Source organism: Lepidochelys kempii, chromosome 7 (assembly GCF_965140285.1).
Source record: "Lepidochelys kempii isolate rLepKem1 chromosome 7, rLepKem1.hap1, whole genome shotgun sequence".
NCBI lineage: Eukaryota > Metazoa > Chordata > Testudines > Cheloniidae > Lepidochelys > Lepidochelys kempii.
The window spans coordinates 33,007,864-33,027,714 of NC_136386.1; the positions used below are offsets into that span (position 1 = coordinate 33,007,864).

Consider the following 19,851-nt stretch of genomic DNA (forward strand, 5'->3'; position numbering starts at 1 on the left):
AGCCAGTTACTAACTACGCTGCAGATTTTTGACACCTGGGTGATGGACACAGAATGCAACAAGGCCTCTAAGCACTATTGCTTCCGGCTTGATCCAAATGATGAAATCAAAGATGAGCTTGCATGGATAGAACTCCCCACTGCTCTGGATGCATTTAGCAACCTATGCATCAAGACTGACAATCCTTAGATTGCCAAGAAAGGAGAGTGGCTTCTTAATTCACATCCATCTCAACAGCACTGGTCAGTCAATATCCAGTGCCCGCCACACAGTCTGAACTTGTGTAGGTAGTCATGGCAGAGAAGGCCTGATGCCAGGTATTGGGTCTCTGCCTCTACTGTGGGGAATATGGGCACTTTGCTTTGACCTGTCCTGCAAAGGCTAGTTCTGTATCTTAACTGGGAAACACCAGGCCACAGCTCCCGGACCTCCCCACTAGTGTGGCATCCGATCAGCATCAAAGCACCTTCTGCTTCCACTCTGTCTACGGCATCCTATTCTGATGGAGGTCATCTTGAAAGCAATGATTGACTCCAGCTCCTCCAGAAGCGTTATGGACTTGGACTTCACTTGCGCACACAGGATCCCAGCACAGCACAAGGACTTACCCAATGTAACAGAATCCATTGACTGATCACTCCTTTCATCAGGTCCCATCACCTCTGAGTCTGTGTCCTTAAAAGTCAGAACCCTTCAGCGGCATCGCAAAACCATTCAGTTGGGTCTGGTTTATTCTTGCACTTCCTAGCCATCCATGGTGTTATCACACTCATGATCCACACATCCTCTGGAGGGCAGGAATGATTCGTTTCCTTTTGTCCTACTGTCAATAGTCTTGTCATCCTGAACCAGGTCTTAAGTTGGAGGCTAATTTGTAGTATAACTCCAAGGAAACCCTGATCTTTTGGTTACCCTGGAACAGAAAGGCCTAATCCAGTAGACTCTCCGTCATCACCTGCCTCGACAATACTGGTGAAATAGTGTGACTTTGCAGAATTCTTTGACAAGAGGAAGGCTGATATCCTCCTGCCTCATGGTCACTATGACTGTCCCATTGGCCTCCAGCCAGGGGCCGACATCCCTTTTGGATGTATTTACTCCCTCTCAGTTCCTGAGTTGTGGATGCTCCAACAGTATCTACAAAAGAATCTGAAACAGGGATTAACCCTCCTGGTCCATATCTGGGAAGGGGATGAGTGGAAGACTGCCTTCCATACCTGATAGGGGCACTTGGAATACTTACTAATGGACTTCAGGCTGTGCAATGCTCCTGCAATGTTCCAACATTTTATCCATGACACTTTCAGACACCTGTTGGACCAATTCATCGCTCTCTACCTCAACAATATTCTTGTTTTTTCTGAGGATCAAGCCCTTCATGACCAACATGTATTTTGAGTTTTGGAAAGGGTTTGCCAGAATTATCTCATTGTTAAATTGGAGAAATGTGAATTTGATCACAGTATGATCAAGTTCCTCAGGTGTATTATATCACCTGATGGTCTAACTATGGAACTATGCATTTATGTCCCAGGTGGTCAGCCTAGGCTCAAAGTTCTGAAATCATGTCATGACTCACTGCTCGCTGGTCCCTTTGGTGGAACTAAAACAAGAAACTTAGTTTTATGGAACTTCACGGTGGCCAGGTATGCACTGGCATGGACTAGTTTACCATGAAATTATGTTAATTTCTACAACTTGGTCTCCTCCAGGCCTTGCCCACCGTGTCCCTGGCCTTCATTGTAGAATTATCTTGCTCCCATGATTGTTCAGTGGTGCTAGGCGCAGTTGACTTCTTAACTAAGATGGCCCTCTTTGTCCCTTCACACACATTCCCTACAACCCTGCAAACAGCCTGCCTGTTTCTGAAGCATGTCTTCCGGCTGCCGAATGGCATTGTGTCAGACAGAGACTCACAATTTGTTTCCCATTTCTGGCACAGGTTTTTAAATCTCCTGCATAGAGAGCTCTTTTCCTCAGGCCAATGGACAGACAGATTAGATAAACCAGATCATAGAGCAATACCTCCAGTGGTTCTTATATTATCATCAGGATAACTGGGTCTCCCTCCTGTCATAAGCCAAGTTCACCTACAACAATTCAGTCCATGCCTCAACCCAATAGAGCTCATTCCACACAAATTATGGCTTTGATCTCTGCTTACACCCAGCATTGCCCAGAAACTCCCCAGTTCCTGCAGCGACAGACCAGTCACCCATCTGAATCACATACAACAAGAACTTACAGAACATCTGGAAGCCTCCAAGGAAACCTACAAGTGTTATGCTGATCAGGACTGCCATGCAAACACCTCACTTTAGCACTGGGGACAAAGTCTGGCTATCAACTTGAAATCTCAGATCAACCCAACTATCATCAATAGCTAGGCCCATTCAAGATTCTCAAGCAGATCAACCCAGTGATATTCACGTTTCTATTCCAGAGTCAATGAAGACCCATCCTGTGTTCCATAGCTCCCTCTTGTGGACCCCTTCCCAGGTCAATACCATCTGTCGTCGCCAGCCATTGTCTTCCCTGGGCAAGAAAAATACCTTGTCCAACTGATTATTGACCCCAAGCAAGTATAGGGCAAGCTTCATTACTTAGTGAAATGGGAGGGCTACGGTCCTGATGACCAGTCATGGGAACCGGCAGAGAAAGTTCATGCACCACGGTTACTACAGGACTTTCATCAGGCCCATCCCAAGTAGCACGGGCTGAGGGCCCTTAGAAGGCACCCCGAAAGGGGTCGGTACTGTCAGGAACTGTGGGCTTACATTCCCTCGGCTAAGCCAAAGCTTCCAGGCAGGTTAATGAGCCGAGCTGGGCCTCACTGGCCGGCCCACCTGATTGGCTGAAAAGCGCCAAGAGGTCTGCATTTAAGCTCAGCAGCAGCAGGTCACTGGATTGTGCATGAATTGTTCCCAGCTTTACTCCAGCCATGCTCCAGCCTCATTCCACCCTTGCTCCAGATCCACTCCTGCCTAGTTCCTTTCCAGCTCCAGTCTGCTCCAGCCCTGATCCTGACTCTGGCTCCCAGACCCTGTCACAGAGCTATTCCCACCCCACACCCGCACCAGAGCTATTGCCCTCCCTACATACACATTAGAGCTATTCCCAGCCTCCCCAACCCCCCCACATGCATCAGAGCTATTCCCCACACACACACACACCCCCCAGAGCTATTCTCCACATACACGCACCACAGCTATTGCCCAACACACACACCTGAGCTATTGCCCCGAGAGTTATAGCCCCCCAACGTTTACGTGTCTAGAGCTTTTGTCCCACACACATGCATGTGTGCAACGTAGAGCTACTGCCCCCCCACATGCACCAGATCTACTCCACACACACACACACACACACCCCAGAGCTATTCCCACACACACCAGCATGCACCCGCTCCACACACACACATGCACCAAAGCTATTACCCCACAGATGCACACACATGCACCAGAGCTATTCCACCTGCACATACACACACGAGCTATTCCACCTACACACACACACACACACAGAGGCACCAGGGCTATTACCGCACACACTCGCATACACACACTTGAGGTATTCCACCTACACACACACACACACAGGCACCAGAGCTATTACCACACACACCCGAGCTATTCCACCTTCACCCCCCCCAAAGCTATTACCCCCCATATACACACCAGGGCGCTTTCCCCCTTCCCGTCACATTGCCTATATGAATCCTAAAACTCTGGGCATAGATTTTGGGTGCTGCCTTTTCAGTAATGGGCAAAATGCCTATTCAAGGGAGTCAGATGTCACTGCTACACACCTGCACACCCAGGGGGAGTGTGTATGTTGCACAATCACACAAAAGCAGAAAGGAGCAAGGTTTTCATTGTACAATTGCACACCTATGCACAAAAACACATACACTCAGCAGCAATGTGTGAGTTGCACAGACACACAGAGCAGAAGAGTGTTGGTTCGACACACATGTATACATACTAAAGGAACTGTGTGTTATATTGCACAATCGGTGTTGCACGCTATGGGGCAATGTCAGTACACAATCATACCTAAGTCCACAATCAACTTGCACACACATGCACAAGCACATTCATTGTACCATCACCCATCCCCAGAGAACCCATGTGAAACTGTCCCTCTGTGTGTGCACAAGCACAAGAGGCCACAAGTCCGCTGCACAATCACACTCATCCCTGGCCACTGACAGCAATGTGATGTGTTTGATTCACACACATCACACTAGTATATGGCCATCATCCCTCACCCACTTATGCATGGGGAGGGGTCGCAGAACCCCTCTCCACCCCGAGACACTCATATGGCAAGGACTGTAGCAGGCGGCTGCTCACACACTGAGTCCTAGGACACTCTCCTGGCTGGTGAGATCAGATGGGAGAGCTACCCTTGCACTGATGGAGGGGAATGGACTGGTTATAGGTGGCTGGCACCATCCCAGGGAATCATGCACCCTGGTAGCTGTCTCAGCCCCCCAGACCAGTGGGGAGGGATGTGTAATAGTCACAGACCAGAGTCAATTGTGAACCTCCCCACACACACTCCATGGCGTTCCCTGGGACCTTAACACTGTGAACCCAGGGATACTGCATGCAGCCACCTCTGGGGCAGAGCATGGTAGAGCTGCACAGATCTACACATTCACATATTCATACCCTTGCTTCACATTTCCTACAAACCCTGAAACACATACACCTCCACGCACTCATATGCCTCCATGCACATGCCCTACACTCCTTCATCCTGATGCTCACATCATTGAACACATGCACTCCCATGCACACACCCTTCACACTCATATGCCTCCTTCCACATTCCCTACAGGCTCACCCTGCCAATGCACCCCCGTCCCCTCAGGCAGGGCACTGGAACAAGGGGTGCTGGGGATGCAGCATGCCTCCTCGTTTGGCAACAGAATACCTGGCTTCCATTGTACACAGATGTTACTGTTTTATTCCATGGCTTACTGTTCCCTGCTCCAGTGCACATATCCTACAGGCTCACAGCCCCCCAGTGCACACGCCCTACACACTCCACACCACCCCCACTGCACATGCTCCATGTGCTCACTTCCTTCCACCCCCCATGCACACTCCCAAATCGCACACAGGCTGGAGCTATGGTCCCTACCCCCTGGCCCCACATCCTTCCTGAACTGGCCCAGACTACGGTGCTCCTGTTAGAAAGGCACTGGCAGTCAGTCAGAGCTGTGGGAGGAGTGGGGTGGGGGACAGCAGGGAAGGGGAAGGGGAAGGGAGGAGGGTGGGAAGGATGGTGTCAGACACAGTGTTAGTTCAGCCCCAGAGAGTCGCTCTCAAAATAAAAACCAGACACAAGAGCAGCATGCCCCAGTCAGTCCCAGCATGCCATGCGGTATGGAGGGCCAGTGGCGCCACCCGTGGCAGGAGTGGGAATGACAGCCAGGACATCCAGTGGGGTTAACGGGTCAGCCTGAAGCCAGCCACACCCATCGGGTGGGATTCCCAATGGGACTGGGGGGACACCCCCTATAGGCCTGGTCCAAAGCCCATTGAGGGCAACGGAGAGACTCAGCTTTGGAGAAGGTGTGAGCGGATAACCCCATGGAACTACCCCAGATGCATAGTGCAGAGGGGTGGGGTGAGGGGGAAATGCAGTTTGCACCCCTAAATTAATGTTCCCTTTTTCATTGCCCCCATTACTCCCACCCCCCAATCAACATCTGGTCCTGATCCCACTGGCTGCCATTAGCCCATTTCCCACAATCCCTGGCGGGTTCACCGCCATGGAGCAGATGTGACGCGCACAGAAGTTGCTTCATGGGATGGTGTTTTCCATGGATTTTTTGTTGTTGTTGTTTTCGGGGGGGGGAGGTAAAAGGAATAAAAAAAATGTAAAACCAAAAGAGAAATAATAAAGAAATAATATATTTTTTATTTTTTTATTTTATTTTTTTAAAATCCAATAAAGTTAAAAAAATTTTGCTTTTCGAAAAGAAAAAAAAAGTTTTTTCCCCAAAAAATAAATAAAAATATAAATAAATTAAAAATGTTGCTTTTGGAAAAGAAAAAAAAAGACTTCTTAAAAATGTTTTTGGTTAAAAAATATTAATTACAAACTTGAGCAGTTCAAAAACAATGGTTTTTTTTAATACCACATTTAATAGGTTGGTTTTAATCTTATACCAACCTGGGTTACTGGTTATCGTCAATTTTATACTGACATTGATTTTTGGTTCATGTCAATTTTATACCAACCTTGGTTTGGTCAATTGGTTGGTTTTCAATCTACACCCACCTAAGTTTGATTGTACGGTGAGTATTAGATTCTTTTCATTTTGTACCAACTCTGCTCTGGCAGCAGGGTTGATTCTGCACTGACTCCAGGGTAGCTGACCAGTTCATTTCCAGTTCTTGATTTTAGACTTATCACACAGTTTGATTATTTAGTTGTTAATTTTATGTGTGTTTGCGTAGTTTATTGCAACCTTTAAGTTTTGAAAATTACATTTCACTTTCTTTGTGTAGTACTTAAAGAAAAAATTAAGAAATTAAAATAATGATAATTAAAAACCCAATTAATTAAGTAAAAACAGAAAGGAGGGAGGGGAAAAGATAAAACCCACGGCAAACCAAACGATTAGACAATTAGAGTGATATCTACCAGGTAATGCAGTTTGTTTACCATAGCGTGTCCAATTCCTGCGTGCTATATGTATTAAAAAAATAAAATAAATGAGGGAAAGGGGGAATAATAAAAAAAACAGAAAAGAAAAGGAAAAAAATGACCAACCGTGAAAATCAAGGGAGATAAAAGAGGGAAAAAATCAATTTTCCCATCGCAAGAAGGGCGATCAGGTTTTTTTTTAAAAAAAAGACTCCACCCACCATCCCCTCGCACATCCCACTCCCCCGAACAAACTCCTCCCCCTCCCAACCATAAAGTATTATAGAGAGAGAGATCTTGGTTAGTAAGAATAAAAGAAAGGAAAAGAGACTATTTAAATTAAAGACTTGAAAAGAAATGACCGACATTCCATTGGATGAGACAAGGAGGGTTAGTTCTGGCGTCTCTGGTTGAGAGCTGGAGTCTTTCAAGAAGCGTGTTAGTAACACACACACAAAAAAGTCGTCAACGTAATTTCTAACGAGGTGGGGAGTTGGGGGGGGTGAAGGGTGGGGAGCGGGAAGGAGGAAAAGCAAGGCCTGTGTTAGCAGGATTAGTAGATCCTAAGTGGCTCTGGGGTCAGCAGAGAGTCGGGGAGTGAGCTGTATCCCCAGCCAGGGGAGTCCAGATTTTGTCTTGTATGTTGTGTGGGGAGGAGTGTATTATTGGGGGAGTGCTGGGGACAAGTTGGCGAGGGGAGAGGAACCAGCTCCCCCACTCCAGTTCCTGATACTGTTAAAAATTTGTCCTGCTTTTTGTTAATTATTTTTCTTGATTAACTTTAGTCCAAAAAAAGGGAAAGAATCAGAAACCAGGTTAGAAGGAGAAGCCAGTATGGAGGGGGAGCCTCAGTCTGCAGGCAGGGAGGGGGAGGGGTGAGCCAGATGCACCCCATGCATCCACTCCTTGGACACCCACCTAACCTCTCCTACACCCCCACCATCTTCCCCATCTCTGCTATACCCCCACCCAACCTCCTCTACCTCCCCCACCTCCCCCGTACACACCAACCCCACACACCTCCCCTTCACCCCCATCCGACCTCCATCTCCCCCACCTCTCCCCAGTACACACCAATCCCACACACCTCCCCCTCACCCCCACCCAACCTCCTCTACCTCCCCCACCACCCCCAATACACACGAACCCCACACACCTCCCCCTCACTCCCACCCAACCTCCTCTATCATCCCAGAGCTGGGATGGAACCCAGGAGTCCCTTCCATGAGGCTGCTGGGAGATCAGTGGGTGTTTAGCAGTGTCATGAGTGGCTCGGGCGGGGGGCATGCCAAGCCCTGAGGGGCAGGGGACTGGAGGTCTCCCATCCATTTCTCCTTGGCTCCTGCGCTGCAGCATCATGCAGGTCCAGATATCCAAAGATGCTGGGAACTGCCAGCTCTGATCAGTGCGATGGGTGGATTTGTGCAGAGCGCATGGGCCACAATGCCCACAGGCAACAATTCCTCTCACCCGCGCCAGCCACAGAGTGGGGAACTGACCCACGGGTGGGGGGAACAGTACCCATACCCAGGACACACCTGGCCAGCCTCACACAGAGGGATCCATCAGTAGAGCACAGCCCATATCCGTCTGTGCATGGGCTGGGAGTCAGGACTCCTGGGCTCTCTGCCTGGCTCCAGGAGGGGAGTGATGTCTAGTGGTTTTGAGGGGGGTAACTTGGTATCAGGACTCCTGGGTTCTTTCCCCAGCTCTGGGGGAGGCCCATATACCATTCCCTGCCCTCCCCCCGAAGCCAGCCAGTCCATCCTCCCTGGGGCTGGATTGGAGCCAACACCCCCTAGAGGGGAAAGACCCCATGTCCCATTCCCCAGATCAGCCACAGAACAGCCTTCCTATTAGCTGTGGTGGCTAACTGCAACACCCGGCCCCTTGTCTTCATTGCGGGAGGCTCAGGACCCCCAGGGGGCAATGGGGCAATGCCCTTAGCTGAGTGCATGGAATTTAAGGCCCCTTGTGGATGTGTCTCTAGCTCATTGTGGCTCCATGCTAGCTCGTCTCCAGGAGGGAGGGGGGATATACGTTAGGAGGCAATGCTCCTCTTTTGGGGAAGGGGTGGGGGAAATTTATGGGGCTGAGAGGACCTTAGGTGAATTTGTTTCAGACACATCCTCTTGCTGGCATCTGGACTGCTGGGGACCAAGGAAGTAAAGAAGAACCAAGCCCAGCTTCCAGCCCATTTACCCACTGCCCACTGGCACCACAGCCCATGCACCCGCACCCACCCTTGGCACCATGAAATATTTGGGGGAGGGTGTTCTGGCTCCCTGCAAATTCCCATCCCAGCAACACTGCCCAGAGAGGGCATCATTGGGGCATGTCCCCCCAGAAATGCCATGGGGCAGGGACACACCACAGACAATGCTGTCCTGGAGGGGGACATCACTGGGGCACATCCCCCCAGCAATACCTTGGGGTTGTGGCGCACCACAGACAATGCTTCCCAGGGAGGATCACTAGTGCAAGCCCCCTGTCCCAACCAGCTGGCACTGGTGCATACCTGGCGCAGGTTCCGGGTCACCCGGATGTCATGCCAGTTGTTGTCATTGAACTTGCCGTTGACGGGCTCCACCAGCGCCTCGAAGGCGCCTGACCCCAGGTTGATGACTAGCCACACAGCCCCGCTCTTGAGCGACAGGTTGACGTAGTCGGCCGACTTCCCCGTGTGCAGCATGAGGCCATTGCGCTGCAGGGTACGGAAGGACAGTGTGATCTCATCAGTGCTGCTCTGGATCGGGTTGTGGGACAGGTCATAGCAGAAGAATTCGTTGCCCTTGAAGGTCGCCACGTATTCCTCCTTCCCTGCACAGAGAGAAAGTGGCACAGTGAGAGGGGGCAGGTACACACCGGGTTTGTGCACTCAAGGTTTAGAGAACATGTAAGAAGGGGGCAGGAGCACACAGACTCTGTGTGCACAAGGCAGGATGAGAGAGTGCGAGAAGGCGGCAGGTGCATGAGGAGTGTGTGTACACGAGGTGGGATGAGAGCGTGCAAGAAGGGGGCAGGTGCATGAGGAGTGTGTGTGCAGGAGGTGGGATGAGAGTGTGCGAGAAGAGGGCAGGTGCACGAGGAGTGTGTGTGCACAAGGCAGAATGAGAGCATTCGAGAAAGGGGCATGTACACAAAGGGTGTGTAAATATCATCATTTTGCGTCTATGTTATTATTCATTTGTAGAGCTCAGAGGACTCAACTGTAATCGGGGCCCCGTCGTGCCAGGGGGCGCATAGACCCCCCCCAACTGAAATTGGGGTCCCCTTTTTGCTGGGCACTGCACAGACCTACAGAGAGACACAATCCCTATCATAAAGAGCTCACAGTCTAAATAGACAAAGGGTGGGTGTGAAAACAGAGGCAATGAGCGACGAAAAGTGACTCACTCAAGTCAGTGGCATAGCTAAAAATAGACTCCCAGCCTGCCCCTGCTGTAATCCAGCAGCCCTCACTCCCCTGCCAGAGCTGGGGATGGCACCCAGGAGTCCTGGCTCCCAGGCCCCCTCCCCTGTGCTAGACCCCACTCCCATCCCAGAGCCAGGTACAGAATCCAGGAGGCCTTGCCCCCTTTCCAACCCCTAGGCTGCTCTATGCTAAAGCACTTTGTGTATGTCTGTGTCTCTTTCAGTGCTCAAAGTACGGGGAAGAAAAGAGGGGGGCCCTGCCTGTCAAGGGGCCTGCTTGAATTTAAACAGTAGTGAGAAGTACGAGGCCCCTCAGACAGAAGCGAGGTGGCTCCTAAAGGTAATAAGGGGGCCCAGGGTCTGTATTCAAGCAGTGGTGTCACTGTATGTGTGTGCATGTCTGTCTGTCTGTCTGTCTGAGTGTGCTCTCAATCCTCATCTCCCATTGCCCGAGCAGCTATTGCCCTGGCAGCAGAGACACCCCTACCCTCCGGCCCAGTGCTGCCAGTGAGGGGAGTGCCCCTCTGCTGCTGGCACCTGACAATTAACTTGCCATCTGGTGATGCTGAAGAAACAAATTTGCCTGTCTCGCCTGTGCCCGGCCCCCGCAATCATCTTGTTAGTGTCAGCGCCAGTTGTTCGCGGCAGCGATCAGAGCCCGTCAGGACACGGGGGGCTGGGGGAGGCTAGGGGGGCTGGTTCCCTAACAATCTCCCGCTCGGGAAAACACAATTTCCTAAAGAGCCAGCTTTTTGCCCCATGAAATCTGCCCACAGACAGGCACTCAGCCCAAGCACCAACACCTGGCTCGCCAAGAGTAATGTCGCACTTAGGAGCAACTCCACTTAGAGAGTCTTGGGCAAAAACACGGCGCATTTTTATACCAGTGTCACTGGTTGACCTAGGGACAGCACCCCCCAGTGAGCCTCCCACTCCACAGACTGCAGCACAGCGCCCCCTAGTGCCGCACTGGGGTCAGCACTGACTGCAAGGGGAGAGAGGCCCCCCCCCGACTCCACAGACTGCCGCACACCAGGATTGACCCTGCATATCATGAAGACAACTCCAGTGCCTTGTCTCCCCTTGGATTTTACATCATATACCTAACTCAGTATAAAACAACAATAATACGTAGCTCTGATCTAGGGATTTTCATCAGTAGATCTCAAAGTACTTTACAGAGCAGGTCAGCATCATTAACCCCACTTTACAGAGGGGTAAACTGAGGCACAGAGCAGGGATGTGATTTGCCCAAGGTCATCTATCAGCCAGTGGCCGCACTAGGAATGGAACCCAGCGGAGGTCAGTGGAGTCCCAGAGCAGTGCCCACTAGGCCACACTGCCTCCCCACCCCTCTCCTCTGCATTTCAGACACAGCCCTTGGCCCAAAGCAAACTCTCCCTCTGCTTGCAACTGCATCACCCCAGAAGAAGGTGCATCTCAGATCAGTCTAACATCACCACAGCATGTCCTCCAAGCACTCACAGTCCCCTGACCCACTAGGCCTGTGTCACACACAGCACCTCTATAAATCTGTTCCTAACAGCACCTGAACTCTGTGCTGTCGGCCTGGCTTTTCCGTTTTCTCCCTCTCTTTATGGCAAAGGTTATAAAATCTAAATGAAACAAATTATTCTTTCACTGCAAGAAGGGTTTAAAAACCATAGCCAGCCACAGATCACACCTCAGCCTGCCAGCAGGCTGCTGGTACCTGTGTCCACAGGAACTAGGATTAGACCTTTCATGTGCCAATCTGACAGCTGGGGAGGGTGACTGTGAGAGATGTGTATTCAGAAGAGCAGTAAGGTTGGGATGGGGGACATTTCTGGATGGGGAGTGGGGGCTGTTTACACAGGGATCACAGGGCGGTGAGATGCAGCCACTTCTGGGGTGGGATGCAGCATTATTTAACTCCCACACAGCAACATGGCCTGACTTCTGTGGACACGAATTGAAGGAAAACGCCGTATCAAATTCAAACAGCAGTTTTTGCGGCAAGACAGAATGGACTCACCCACCTGGGATTTTGCCAAGACACCAGGTTCAATGCCTGAGGATTTAATGAACACAGGGGTTCACGTTGGCTCTATGTCACATTGGAAAACCAGAATTTATCGCAGCACAGTGCCCCCTAGCATCATGCTGGGGCACTGGGGTCAGCATAGTCCAAGAGGGGAAAGCGCCCCCTACTGGGCTCCTGCCTGCTCCCTGCAGCACAGCACCCCCTAGGGGGCATTGCTATCTCAGCCTGCTCCCACGCAGCACAGGGAGTGCTAAGTAGCCAGTCAATTCAACCCCTTGGCCTCCCCCACAGCAGCCAGGCTCCTAAATTGCTTCTTCAGGGCTCTGTGTTGGCAGGATATAAATCACCTCAGCAGGGACAAGCTGGGGGAGCAATTAATTCTTTGCTAACCCCAGGGCCACGCTACCTGGCTCCCACCCAATCCCCCTGCCCGCCTCTCAGCCCCTCTGTAAGCACTTTTCTCTGGTGAAGCTCCATGACCTTGGACTGGATCCATCCCTCTTAGTCCCATCTGCTTGCACCCCATATGGAGCAGCTGCCCATGGGGGGCTCCGAGCCAGACCTGGGGTGCGAGGGAGAGGAGTGATTGGGAGAGAGGAGCTCAGAAAGGGTGACCCCAAGGGACAGCCTGGAAGGGGGGAAAAGGGGGAATGAAACAGAAAGGGAAAGAAAGAGACAGACTTGAAGGGATGGATGAATAGATAAATGTGTATGGGGAGAGCAGAGGCATGCATTCGTAGATAGAGGCATGTGTGGGGGAGGGCACTGGCTGCAGGGATGTGGGGGGAAGGGATGTGGAGATGAGCGGGTTCTGGGGGAGGGGGTTCTGGCTGGGCCCGCAGCAGGGGTATGGGGCGGGGAAGGGAGGGGCAGGGAACAGGCCAAGGCGGCCCCGAGCGCAGAGCAAGGGCTTGTGTCCTGCTCACATGCTCCCGCCTACCCCCCCCCCCAGCAGGTGGCCATGCAGGCTCCCACACTCTGTGCGGGGATGCGTCAGGGGAACCTCAGCAGGGATCTTACACTGAGACTAGAGTCCCTATTAGCCTGGGCAGCACAGCGCCTCCTGCTGGAGCACCCCCCAACCAGTCACAGGAGCCTGCATTTGACAACAGCCATCAGAGCCTGCCAATCCCCACCAGGCACCCTCCCCACTAGCACAGCACCCACCCACTGGCATCAAGAACCCCGGGGGTCGTGGTCTCTGCCCAGGGCCATGCCCTGCTCCAAGCTGAAGCGTGCAGCTGCTGGCAAGGCTGCTTTCCAAAGAAGTCGGCCAAAGCTAAGAACATCCCCCTTGCCCACCTCTTTCAGCACTGCCACTTCCTCCCCCCTGTCCTGCCAGTTCCACGACCCCAGATCCACTGCCCCAGAGCCAGAATGTTTCTCGTCACTGCAATAACAACAGAAACAAGAGTAACCGACCAATGCAGCAACACCTGCCTGAGTGTGCAGAGAGCCTGAGCCAACTGCTGCGAGAGGGGAAAGCAGCCCAAGTGCAAGGGAGACAGTAATACCTGCTTGCATGTGCAGAGACTCTGAGCTAATAGGCTGATACAACGTCTGAAACAATCACTCCTCTGCTAAGAATCAAGTTGTGAGTGGGGTCTAGTGGGTTAGAGCAGGGGAGCAGGGAGTCAGGACTCCTGGGTTCTAACCCCAGCTCTGGTGGGGGAATGAGGTCTAGTGGGTTACAGCAGGGCAGGGGGACTGGGAGTCAGGACTCCCTGCACCTATCCCCAGGTTGGCCATTCACTCACTATGTGATCTTGAGGAAGTCACTTACCCTGCTCCATGCCTCAGTTTCCCCATTCAAATAGCTAGATGGGGGTGCATATGGGGTAGAGGCAGAGCAGGGCAGACAGGAGTGTATTGAGAGGGACTATTAGGTTTTATCCCACACAGTGTTTCCCCTGGCTCAGTGATCCCCATTGCTTTAGCCTTTCCCATAACTCCCTACTCTGCCTCGTGCTCTGGCCCCAGACTTCCACCAGCCCCGATTATCTGTCCGATCGCTCCTTTCCCATAAACCCAGCTGGCAAGCCAGGCAGCCAGAGCGATTCCCACTAGGGCCTGAAGGTGGTGAGATGCTGTCCTGCCTGTGCTCAGCCCCCATCCCCTGTGCTCTCTCTCTCTCACCACCTCCACACACCCCGATTGCATCCCATGTTCTAACACCCCACAGGAATCTGCAGCCTCCACTTCCCAACTGGACGATGTCCTGGCAAAAGCGCTGGGGGTGGGGGGGCTGAGCTATGAGAGCCCCAGCCCCCCTCTGCTGAGTTCCCCATCCCCATCCTTTTGGTCTGGTCTGGCCTGACCTGGGGCAGCTCCCTCCATCCAAAACCACAAGCAAGTCACATGGTCATGTCAGCATTCAGCCCATTCCCAGCAGCCTTGGCCACAACTGCCCCCACCCCCGAGAGCCTGCCCCAGCCACACCTGCACCCACCCTGCACCGACAGCCTGCCCCACCCACAACTCCCCTCCCCCCCCGATAGCCTGCCCCAGCCACACACACCCCCGACAGCTTGCCCCAGCCACAGCTCCCCCCCGACAGCCTGCCCCAGCCACACATGTACCCCAGACAGCCTGCCCCAGCCACATACACACCCCTGAGAGCCTGCCCCAGTTAAAACCTCCAGTCACAACCCCTCCACACCTTCCCCAGCACCAGCTTGTCCCTGCACCTTGTCCTACCAGGATCCCACACCCCAGTTAGCACACCCTTGTCCACCCATCTCACCCAGAGCAGCTGGTGTCCACAGGCACTGGGATGGGGGGTGGATCTTAATTAGTGGCAGCCAGAATTGTCCCAATGTTCCCAGAGCAGGGGCAGCAGCGGAGAGCGATCCCTCCCCCAGCACACACTTCCCCCAGTATGCCCCCACAGTGGTGGAGAGGGCATCTTGGTCTCCCTTGCTTGGGCTGAGCCCACCGGAGAGCCAGCAAACTCATCTCAGGCAGAGAGGAAAGGGCCAGCTGGGGCTGGATTTGACCTGGTGACCTACAGGAGAAAGACTCTGTATGTTGTTAACTGGGGTGGAACTGCAGTCTATTCCCTGGAGGGTGGCCAGATCACCTCCTCCAGCCTATTCCCCCCGCCAGGGGGCAGGGTCACCTCCTACAGCCTCTTCCCAGGGTCGCCCCCTACAACCCAGAGTGGGGCAGGGTTGCTCCTACATTCTATTCCCCCGCATGGAGCAGGGTTGCCCCCTGCAGTCTATTCTTTGAAAGACAACGAAGGCTCTGTATGGGGATAAACGGAGGGGGTGCTGGCTCCGCATTATCGTTAGAGATTTTAATTGTGACTATTTTTCTCCAGCGAGAGCTCCCAGCCTCGGGGCAGCAGGATCGATAGCCAGACTACGATGGATAGAACATGGGGGCAGGAGGGGGAGCAGGGTTCAAGGGGTCATGGGCTTCTTGAGATGCAAGTCATGTGGGAGCTCTCCTTGTCTGAGTGTGAGGGACTGTGGGACACATGCTAGACTCCATTCCCCTCCCACAGCTGGGATAGAACCCAGGAGTCCTGGCTCCCAGCCCTTGCTAGAGGCACATGGGCTGGGGTGCAGAGCTCTGTGGGGAATGGATGCAAGGGGAAGGGCTGTCATTCAGCACTGCAATGAGGATATTGTGCCCACCCTGCTGCACTGGGACCTCTGCCTGGATGGGCAGGGCCTCTGTCATGGAGTCCCTGAGCGATGCTCTGGAACTGCTCCCCATGAAGCCAGTCAGGACTCTGGGGCAGTCGCCTTCCTGTGAGCAGCCTGTCTTCAGGACACACAGCTCACACAGCTTCCACCTTCCTGGGTCTGACCTCGGAGCATTCAGCATCCTCTGCCCCTCCGTGCGCTTCCCACAGCGAGTCCACTCAGGTGGGGCTCCTGGGGAAGCCAGAGGGTCCTGCACCCCAACTTCGCAGTCAGACGTGACTCTCAGCCAGCCAGTAAAACAGAGGTTTATTAGACAACAGGAACATGGTCTAAAACAGAGCTTGTAGGTGCAGAGAACAGGACCCCTCAGCTGGGTCCATTTTGGGGGGCAGTGAGCCAGACAACCACGTCTGCCCTTCACTCCATGTCTCCAGCCAGCCCCAAACTGAAACTCCCTCCAGCCCCACCTCCTCTGGGCTTTGTCCCTTTCCTGGGCCAGGAGGTCACCTGATTCCTTTGTTCTCCAACCCTTTCGCTCTCACCTTGCAGGGGGGAAGGGCCTAGGCCATCAGTTGCCAGGAAACAGGGTGTCGGCCATTCTCTGTGTCCAGACTCCTGCAAACACCTGCCCTCTAGGGCTCTGCAGTGATCATACACCCTTACCCCACCACCTAGATACTTAAGAACTGCCTAGGGGAAACTGAGGCACCCCCACACTATTCAGAGGAAACATTAAGAACAGTCCCACTTCGTCACAGCCCCACATTCACCCCCTTTGGAAGCACGCCTGGGAGGGCCTACGATCCTGTCAAACTCAGCACCAGAGGTACCCCCCCCAAACACACAGAGATGGGTGTGGAGAGACACTCACACTCACAGAAACACACCCTATGTACACACTCACTACAGACACATGCACTCGCACCTGAACACACTGCACACACACACAAACACAGGACACGCATTGACCACAAACAATACACTCATGCTGCACACATGCACTCACACTCAGACACTTGTGCACTGTACATGCTACACACACTAAGCACACACCCACAGTACATACACGTACCCACGCTGCACACACACTAAGCACAGACTCACACAGCGCGCACACACAGACCACACGTATGGGAACGCAAATGCTACACACACACACTCAGACACACTCAACCCTCCCAAGCTCCCAGTCCAGTGCAGTGCTAGCTGGCTGCGTGTGCATTTCTGCAGCACAGCCTGCCGGCTCCTCTCCCACAGCTCGGCTCTCGGTTTCCCAGACAAAGCAGGGGTGCTGCCCCATCTGACAGGTCCTGACAGCACTCAGAGCTTGGGTGCAGCAGGGAGCACGCACCAGGGGGCACACAGCGTGTTGCATAGAAGCCAAACACCACCCTCCAACACACACACACAGCTACTTATTGCAGTGTGAACATGGAACTTTAGCAAAAACATGCCAGGAGCTCTGAGCTTAAAGCTAAGAGGCAGCACGGTGCAGTGGGTAGAGAACTGGACTGGGAGCTAGGACTCCTGGGCTCTCGTCCCAGCTCTGGGAGGGCAATGGAGATTTGTGGTTTAGGGAAGACGAGACTGGGACCTTGGGACAGTTCATTCCCCTCTTGAAGCCTCAGTTTCCCCTTGAGGGCAGGGATTGTCTCTGTGTGTCTGCACAGGGCCCACGATATCTCAGGCACGGCCTGCGCGGTGATGGGCTCCTATAGTTGCTATCACAATAATGAGCCCCACAAGCTATTGAGACAACTCATCCTGATTTCTCCTGGGACCAGATCTGCCCCATGGCTGGCAGTGAGCTTGGAATGGCCTTCCCGCAGGCGGGCGAGACTGCAGTAAACCCAGAATATTTCCCCCACTCCGACCTGACATTTTTATCGTACAAATATGTTTGTGCCTGTGCAGAGAGAATGAAAATCGACTCCAGTCCTGGGGAAACGTTCGCACCTCGAGGCGGGCGTGGAGAGCAGAACATTTTAAATGGAACAAATTTGCTATTTTCTTTCCTTTCCCAGTGCCTGCAGCAGGAAAACAAACACTCTCCCCCACTCCATTATGCTCTCCCCACATCCCTGCCTCCTCCGGCCAGCCCTGGAACATCCCAACAGCGACTGCAGTTCCCATCTACCACCCAGAATCCACCCATACTCCCCTCATCCCTACCCCTCACATATAGCCAGAGCACCTTGCAATCCTCGCTCTGTCCCAGACAAATTCCAGCAAGGACCATTCCCCACCAACCTCTGCCCCAGCAGTCGACTTTGGGATTCTCCTTCGCTCCCTGCTCCCAGTCATGGTGTCGTGTGGTTAATAAAGCCCATGGCGCTGAGTGAGGGAACCCTGTATAAACAGCCCCCGCACCTCACCTTAGAGCTGGCTGCATCTCTGTGACTGGGCAAGAAATCCATTACCTATACTTCCAACCAGGGCTGGCATGTAACCAGCGACCCAGGATGGGATTCTCTCTCTTGCCTATCATTCCCAACTCCTTCCCGGGCCCAGGGTTTGAGGGGAAGCGGCATATACATAGGAGGGGGACGCCATCTCCCCCAGCTGATGTGGCAGCTGTTTGTGGGGAGGCACAAGGATGAAATTAATTCCCTCCTTTATCCCCTCTGGTCACCGGCAGGTTTTTTTCCCCTCTGTCTTCTCTTGCTGGAATTGACGAGGGGCTGTGGGATCTGAGAGCTGGAGGGGAGCTGGGATGGACCCACCTGGCTCCCAACGTGGCTTCAGAGCCCAGAGCACCTTCCCCATGTTCAGAGCTCTTACCCCAAACTGGAAGAGTGGAAGATACCACCCTGCCCCCTCTCCCATCCATCTCCTGGTTCTGTGCCTGCAAGTTCCACCCCAATGGGGCTCCAGCGACTAGGGACAGAAATAGGGTGTGAACCCAGCGTCTGGGTCAAACAAACACCCTAGCTTGGGACTCCAGATCTGTTCCACGTAGCACTCCTCACTGGGAGAGGCCAAGGCTGGAGCAGACAGGAGCTCCCCCCACAGCCAGTGCTCCTGCCCTGCTCCCTACAACGCCCCCCACTGGGAGATGCTGGGGCTTCCCTCCACCTCTGGGGTGAGACAAAGGGGCAGTTTATACAGGGATCCCTTGCCCAGCACTGCCATGTAACCACCTCTCAAGTGGGGTGCAGGGGCCTGCAATCCTGCTCTGCTCCCACTTCAAACTGCAGGGTGTCTGTAATAGGATAAGTTGCTGCATTCAGATCAGAGGACGGACAAAGGAGGGTGACCTCATTCTGGGACTGGCAAGTCACCCCAATAACAGGGTGATGGAGCCTGGCACAGCTATTGAGAGGAGGAGGGGTGAGAGGGTGACCCTCTAGAATGCCCCCCATCCCAGCAATGCTCAGGGCTGCTACAAACATACTCAGGTCCATCTGGAGCGGTAGACACTATGTATCATGCCCATGGGCATGCCAGCCATCTGGGCCCTCCACAATGCCTCAGGGCCCTGCCGGCTGGCACCGCCCATCCCCGTTCACCCACCAGGGCTTAATTTGAGTGTCTAATTGCTTTAAAAGATCCCCTAAAGCTCTTGCTACTCTCCTCCCACCCCCTGCCACAATAGTCTTCCGGCCACACCTGACCTGAGCGACCAAAGTTTTAGTGCTGAAAAGTGCCAGTAAAGACAGAGCTTTATCTCTGGGAGCCGGCTCCCAGTGATAAAGCTGCCACCGCTCGTTAGGGGTAGGGGGTTTATTGCCAGGAGAGAAAACCCTAAGAGAAAACAAGAGCCCCTTAACAACAGAAAGAAAAATCAATATCATCCCCTGCCCGCAACGGGGCCAGGGCCGGATTCTGATCTCTGCTCCCCGGGGTCAATCCAGAGTCACCCACTGACCGCACTGGGGACAGGGCTGGATTTCACACACTTATAGGAACATGCCTTTTCATTTTGCAGTGTCACATACATGCCCTATGCACACTCGTGCACATTCACATTCATTCACACACTGCACACATGCCTGCCCAAACTCCCTTGTATGCACACACACACCTGATCATGTGCTCATTTGTGTGCACACTCACACACTTGTGCACAACTTTCTCCCTCATGTGTGCATGCAC

At 53.1% G+C, this 19,851-nt stretch overlaps 1 protein-coding gene across 21 annotated transcripts in view; it reads right to left on the reverse strand.

The window, feature by feature from the left end:
* NRXN2 (neurexin 2) overlaps positions 1-19,851 on the reverse strand; it is a 274,833-nt gene that overhangs the window by 166,101 nt on the left and 88,881 nt on the right. For 12 of the 21 annotated variants that reach the window (XM_073351968.2, XM_073351963.2, XM_073351962.2 and 9 more), the window contains 2 exons: positions 9,185-9,486; positions 6,664-6,708 (listed from right to left, as the gene is read on the reverse strand). In XM_073351968.2, the coding sequence (XP_073208069.1) occupies positions 6,664-6,708; positions 9,185-9,486 (347 nt within the window). The remainder of the gene's footprint in view (positions 1-6,663; positions 6,709-9,184; positions 9,487-19,851) is intronic. The other 9 variants (XM_073351971.2, XM_073351978.2, XM_073351980.2 and 6 more) reach the window with 2 other exon arrangements.